The 7,176-nt window shown below is 31.8% G+C and overlaps 1 protein-coding gene and 1 long non-coding RNA gene across 5 annotated transcripts in view; one reads left to right on the top strand and one right to left on the bottom strand.

Moving 5' to 3' along the window:
* Positions 1-7,176, top strand: part of LOC105558603 — a 44,750-nt gene that overhangs the window by 9,590 nt on the left and 27,984 nt on the right. The window lies entirely within an intron of this gene.
* Positions 746-4,117, bottom strand: LOC105558598 (odorant receptor 43a-like). 3 transcript variants are annotated; one of them, XM_012006371.1, is made up of 7 exons: positions 3,982-4,117; positions 3,272-3,541; positions 2,477-2,945; positions 2,288-2,387; positions 1,970-2,089; positions 1,407-1,562; positions 746-1,009 (listed from the first exon to the last, which is right to left on the bottom strand). In XM_012006371.1, exons 1-7 carry the CDS (start codon positions 4,010-4,012, stop codon positions 953-955), a joined length of 1,203 nt encoding a protein of 400 aa, XP_011861761.1. In that variant the 5' UTR covers positions 4,013-4,117; the 3' UTR covers positions 746-952. The 3 variants fall into 3 exon arrangements, with proteins under 3 accessions (XP_011861761.1, XP_011861763.1, XP_011861762.1); XM_012006373.1 differs by having other exon boundaries at positions 3,272-3,545; positions 3,982-4,024; XM_012006372.1 differs by lacking the exon at positions 746-1,009 and having other exon boundaries at positions 1,456-1,562; positions 1,970-1,989.

The raw sequence follows: 7,176 nt of genomic DNA, 5'->3' as shown, positions 1-7,176 counted from the left end.
TGTTTAACATCTTTTTAAATAATTATTTCAATGAGAAATTTTTAATTTTCGAATATTAATTACATTGACGAGAATATTTTTAGTAATAGATTTCCACGTCACCCAGGAGGTACTATAATTGACGCGTTTTTTTTAAGTGGTTTCCTCAGTACTAAAAATATTCTCGTCAATGTAATTTATTCGAAAATTAAAAATTTCTCATTGAAATAATTATTTAAAAAGATGTTAAACATATCACGTTTTAGAAACTGACATTTGGCAGTCAAGGGGCACGCAACGGCGTCGGATTACCGATACGTCGTACCTGAAGCTGAGCGTCGCGCGCTTGGTTACGGTTGTTTAATGACTGGAGTAGGGGGTGATAGGCGGTACCTCGCGAAAATCGGCCGAAATGAGCAGTTCGTGGACAGCTCTGTTTTAAATTAATGTTTCAAAAATATTTATGAATTATTAAGTAGTATTCTTTGAGTGACGTTTACTTTTTATTGATTATTGACTTTTTTTTAAATAGTACATTATTTTCTTTTTAATAAGGTATACAACAAAAAAATTAAAATGCAATACGAGATGTATACTGATGATAAGAAGTTTTGAAAATTGATACTAGGGTCTCATGTAGTCGCTGAAGATAGGATAAAAACAGGTGAATCAGCGCAATTCACATACTTATGCTATAGTTCCATTGAAATTAATATTTAACACTTGAATTTGGTTCACAAATATATGAACTTTTTGGATTAAAATACAAAATTGAGTTTATTTGCAGGTTGTTCCACTCCCAATCATCTAGTAGAAATTACGACACTTCTATTAAGTCATACAGTAATATCCATTAAATATTACATATATCTAATTATTTATTTTTCAATTTTAATATTTACACAGCACATATTTAATCCCATTCTATAAAAATAACATGTTATTAAAAAACCTTTAACTTTATCTGGAGTTTCTAATAATTTCTGGTCGTATGTAAAAGTGATATATATCCGACTGTTGTTTTTACTAACTGAAAATAATATATTTTTAGTTATAATTAATAATGTAATAAATTTATAATACCACATTATGTTTAAGATAAGTGTGTGTTTGTGTTTGCATGTTCGCGCGAGAGTGTGCATGTGTGTACACAGAATGTCCGACGTAAAAGTGATCTGAAAAATGAAGATAGATTATTAACAGACGGATTATCCTAAACTATACATCCATCTTTCAGTGACTTTTATGTCAAATACCATCTATAATATGAGATTCATGGGTACAGATTACACATTATATGTTGATATGATAACATATTTATAACTTAAATTAGTAAAATGCAGATTTTTGTACGAAAAACATTGCAAATACAATGTTATTCCAATGCTTCAGCACAGTAATTAGAATTAAACACTAAAATACCTTACATTGCAAAATGTAGCCATTGTTATGGGGAACATTTTTCCAGCGGTGAGATAAATCGGTTTAGCACCTCTTATCAGCACAAACAACAAGTCGCGTGCAAGTTTTGGATCCACAGAATACCACTCATTACTGTAGGCCGCATAATTCATTTCATCACACTAAAAAGTGTTAAAAGTCCTTATAATTAAAATGATATACATATATTGTTCCATAAGAAAATTAATTTAGTCATGGATTCTAATAAAATTTATGTTCCATTGTAAATTGTACATTTTATGTATTCATGTAAACAATGAATGTAATATACATATGACTAATTTATTACTTAACAGTTTAATTAAATTTTACAGTATTTAATTTAGTATAAACGATATTAAATCATCAACATATGTCTACATTATATTTTGATACTAATTTTAATTTTGCTATGTGCTTCTGCATAATAAATATTAAATTTTAACTATTATATAAATCGTATAGTAATGTAAAGCGAAACACAGCATATATAATTTGTTTAATGTTTATTCATATATGTAATCACACATATATAAAAAATGTAACTTACTTTGGCCACCAAAAATTCGCCTAGGGCACAGTATAAACACATATGTCCAAATATGTCGCAAATCATGGCTACAAAAAATATCAATCTACCAAGTGATAAATCATTTCCTTCGTCGAATAACTATTTAATTTAGAGAATATAATAAGAAAATGTAATTTTACAATTAAACTTATTTTGGATACTTAACATAAAACATTATATGTATAAATATAGTAACACAACCTAGATATCATTCAGTTAATAATTTTCACTATTTTATTTATGTGTTAAAAATTTATTAATAAGTAAATATTTATTCGTAAAAATTTGCACACTCACGCTAATTATCCGGAAACCGAAGAAAGCTAAATGTATTGCAAAGTATACGAATAAAGCTAGAAGTGTTATATTATACGTGTCTTCAACAATTTCAATAGCCCTGTAAAACATATTTTTTTTATTAGAGACATTTAATTAATATAAATATTTCGTATAAATTATTTACGTGAATTCATATAAATATCAAACCTAAGTAAACTAATATGTTTTGTCACACAGCTCTTTAGCATATTATGAGAACTCATATATTTATCCAGACATGTGATACGATTTTTAAGGATGTCTAATTGGCCGCATATATGGAAGATTAGTAACCCGAGAAAATTGTCAATTCCAGAATAAGTCATGATTGAGAAAACGATGGCGATAGATTGGCTAATAAACGTTAGTTCGTACTGCGGCCTTTTTGTTATATCGTAACTATAATATGTTTGTAGAGGCATTGGTTTGCCTGGATCAGTAATATTGGGCGTCAATCTCACTGATATTCCAAAACTCGGAAGAATGATTGTAAAGAAGCACGCTACTCCCATTAAGCAGTAGGCGCACATAATGATTATGCGTGCATTCTGCGCATGTCTAATCATAATGTTTCTATCGTGAACATTTTTCGACTTTACCCAATCCTCCGCGATCATATTTACGATTGGTACGATACCTTCAAAAGCGTCAATATTATTCATTTTAATGCTCACTTATCAACAGTGGAATAGAAACAATATCAAGTTGAATTACAAGAACTAAAAAAATAACTAGCGTTACACATATACACATATGTGGTGTTACACCAATTATGTGACGTCCTGTTAATGTATGAGTATATTTAAAAACTAATTTTTCTGATATAAAAACATAAATGGTTTTGTAAATTAGAGATTATTATAATTTTCTTATAAATGTGGTATGTATATCGCCCTTGCATGCCACATTTTCGGATAATGAGTTACAGTGACAAAGCATTAGTTATAGCACAAAAATGCCTACCTTCTTTCTTCCACCAAAAAATCATGATTCTTATCGTGGAGCTTAAAGCTGCTAAAGTATATTGTAAATTATCTATCATTAAAATGATATCCCCATAAATTCTTATGAAGGAATGTATACAAGGGATTAGAATGCCAAACGTTAGCGTAAGAAAAACGACAAGTACTCGTAAATTGCACATTAACTTCTGTCGAGAGTTCTGTGTGGTTGTAGGCCAAAGTCCAATAAATTCTAAAGTGATACGATTCAATTTCACCGCCCATTCGAAATCTACCTGTAGAAACCTCAGTAAGTCACAGATTATAAAAAGTATCACAGAATCTTAATGAATTAATTAACAAATAATATAACGCGTGTGTAAAATTGTATGTTTAATGAAATGCATAAAATAGAAAATATTTAACAAAACTAACTTTTTATCAATAATATTAATTTAAAAATTATTTAAGAAATAATAAATAAGTGACAATAAACTCTCGGATTTCAAATACCTATAATAATAATTGGCTAATGTTTGTTACAATAATTAAATATGTTAATAATCAATCATGTTAATGCTCTACATATATTTAAAACATGATGCAAAACTTCCATTAACAGCGACAAAATAGAATGTGAATTACATGTCACTGTCATTCTATATCATAAATAAATGCATTTATGATAAAGTAGCTGTCCTTTCGAGTCACAACAATCACAATAATAAGCACCTTGGTGTGAGGTATATTTCGAACTGTCCATGTCGAAAGTCGTCTAAAGACTGTCATCTGTTTCTTTTCCAGAAAATAATAGCTCCGTTTGTCATTAGCGCGCATGCTTTTCCTGCCATTTCTCAGAAGTATTGAACGATCAACTTGTAACAAAGAGGTTTTAATATTCTGCCTCCCTTCGTTCCAACTTTTCAACACCAAACGTCACGCGAAGTATTAAAAAAATTTTCGTAATAACGGGTTGTTGTGTCACGTGAAAAGAATACCCGTAAGCACATCCGTTACGTTCACACGGTTTTGCGGCAGTTGCAGCTTATATCATCTGTACACGTATGTTACCAATAGACTACATGGATTCCAATGTTGCATACTGTCTCTCCCAGATAAATAATTTCGCAAAATTTTTCAATTTTAACATTAGTATGTAGTGACTAAAAATGTGAGAAGCACATCACTATAAACTACAATAAACATAATATATGTATAATTTCAAAATAACAGGTGTTGACTTTATGGAATAAAACAAACGGTTTAATTATTAAATAGTGCTTTTTTGAAGCAAATAATATAAAAATTAGAAATTATAATGTTTATATCTGCTACAAATGTCTCAATTTATTTGAAAAACTAAGTAGTCAACATATAAATATGCGTACAATTAGATATTTAAAATTATATATGTTGTATACATATATGTGTGTATGTATGTATACAGGGTGTCGGATTCGATTTGGACGACTCCAAAGATTATAGTAGATTGGGTCAAACTGAGAAGAAAAGTTATATACCATTTTATAAAATCCGTAATTATTATCGCGTAATTAAGAAAAACGTCCGAGCCAATAAGTGCACGGAGGAGCGGAAGGCCGGACTCGGCAGACACGGTAGAAATTCATGTTACTGTTAAATCACACATGCAGTAAAATCTATTAATAATTTGTCAATATATAATAACATTTTAATATTTACACTTAGTTTGTCGCTTTCTACAAATAACACGTTATTACAACAGGTTTAGCTTTAGTTAATATTTTTAATAACTTCTCGTCGTATGTAAAATCGATATATATCCGACTGACGTTTTTATTAACTGAAAAATATATCTTTTTAGTATGGATAATTAATAATTAAATAAATTTATAATCACATATAAAATTTTAGATGTGAGTTCATGCGTGCGTGAATGCATGCTCGCGCGCGCGAGTGTGTGTGTGTGTGTGTGTGTGTGTGTGTGTATACAGGGCGTCCAAAGTAAAAGTGACCAACCGGAAAAGATAGGGTGGAATAAACTGAAAAGAGAAGTTAGGAACCATTTTGTAACAATAGTTATCGAGTAATAAACAAAAACATTTAAGTGAATGAGCTCATGTAAAGCGGTGACTCGGACTCGACAAGCATGCAAAATGGTTTAATCGTTGATCTCGGTACGCGCTCATTCGTCCGATTTAGAAAATTAATTTTTCGTTTATTATTGAGAATATCACAAAATGGTACAAGACTTTTTCGTTTATTTCAGTCCGTTCTATCTTTTCACAAATTTTGTAAAAAGATGTATGATTCACCCTGTATGTAGATGCAATAAATTATTTATAAATTATTAAATTAGTGAAAAGTGGATTACCATTTGGAAAATTTTTCAATTACGATACTATTCAAATGTTTTAGCTTAGTAGAATAATTATAATTAAGCACTAAAAGACCTTACATTGCAAAATGTGCTCATTGTTATGGGGAACATTTTTCCAGCAGTGAGATAAATCGGTTTAGTTCCTCTTATCACCAAAAGCAACAAGTCGCGTGCTAGTTTTAAATCCACGGAATACCATTCATTACTGTAGGCTGCATAATACATTTCATCGCACTAAAACGTATTTATGATCTTTCTAATTAAAATTATACATGGTGTCGGATTCGATTTGGACGACTCCAAAGATTACAGTAGATTGGGTCAAGCTGAGAAGAAAAGTTATATACCATTTTACAAAATTCGTAATTATTATCGCGTAATTAAGAAAAACGTCTGAGCCAATAAGTGCACGGAGGAACTGAAGGCCGGACTCGGCAGACATGCAAAATGGTGTATTATTCTCCTACCACCAGAAAAACTTTTTCGGCGCGTTGTCATATGTCGCGCGTTCGCTCGCTGCGCGCCGTTCGCCCGCTCACCGCTCCCCGCTCGCCACTGTCTCTCATCGATCGATGCGTGACTCCACCTCTCGCTATCGGATCTTGAGAAATGTCAACAAATACACCATTATTGGCTCAGACGTTTTTCTTAATTACGGATTTTGTAAAATGGTATATAACTTTTCTTCTCAGTTTGACCCAATCTACTATAATCTTTGGAGTCGTCCAAATCGAATCCGACACCCTGTATATCTTCCCATAAGAAAATTAATTCAACTACAGATTCTGAGGAAATTTATGTTCTCATTTCAATTGCATATTTATAGAGAAAACCCCCTGTTATGCGACAGGCTTCTAATAGGAAACAGGTTTTCAACTTTTAAATTTAATTTCAAATCTTTTTTGTAACGATTAAACAATCTAAAAATAAGTTTTCCACTACACAAATTTTACGCCAACGATAATACATTCATGGTGTAACCAACAGATGATGCTCATTAATTTAGCTCAACTTTAGCAAAACCCGGCTATCTCATATTAGGAAACCATTTTATTATAGTGGACTATCCTCCATACAGGGTGTCTGATAACTTGCTAATGAACCAAAATATGTAGGTAGATTAGGGGACGAGGAGCAGCGGCGAACGGCGAGCGGTGGGTGAAGGGAGGCGAGCGGCGAGTAACGAGCGACGCTACGCCCACCTAGCCCGGCCTATAGTCGAAAGCCTGTTTCCGCGTGTTTATTCGCTTAGACGTACTAATTAATAACTCAATAACTATTGCGAATTTTGCATCATGTTATGTGACTTTTCTCTTCAGTTTGCCCTAATCTACCTACATATTTCGGTTTATCAGCAACTTATCAGACACCCTGTATACAGGGTGTCTGATGCAAAAGTAGCAATTTTGGAAATAGCGGTAGATTGGGTTAAACTAAGGAGAAATATCGGTAATTATTTAGATTAACACACCCACCTCCAATAACCTTGGGCTTGACATATATTATAGAGGTCACCCTCCTGAGTAACCCTCAGAAGGATTTAGCCGGCGCTCGTTGTTTATTAAAAA

The sequence above is a fragment of the Vollenhovia emeryi genome, unplaced genomic scaffold (assembly GCF_000949405.1).
Source record: "Vollenhovia emeryi isolate VEMERY1.0 unplaced genomic scaffold, V.emery_V1.0 DF939329.1, whole genome shotgun sequence".
Lineage (NCBI taxonomy): Eukaryota > Metazoa > Arthropoda > Insecta > Hymenoptera > Formicidae > Vollenhovia > Vollenhovia emeryi.
The sequence above is the reverse complement of the archived record's forward strand: the minus strand, read 5'-3'. Positions and strand labels throughout refer to the sequence as shown.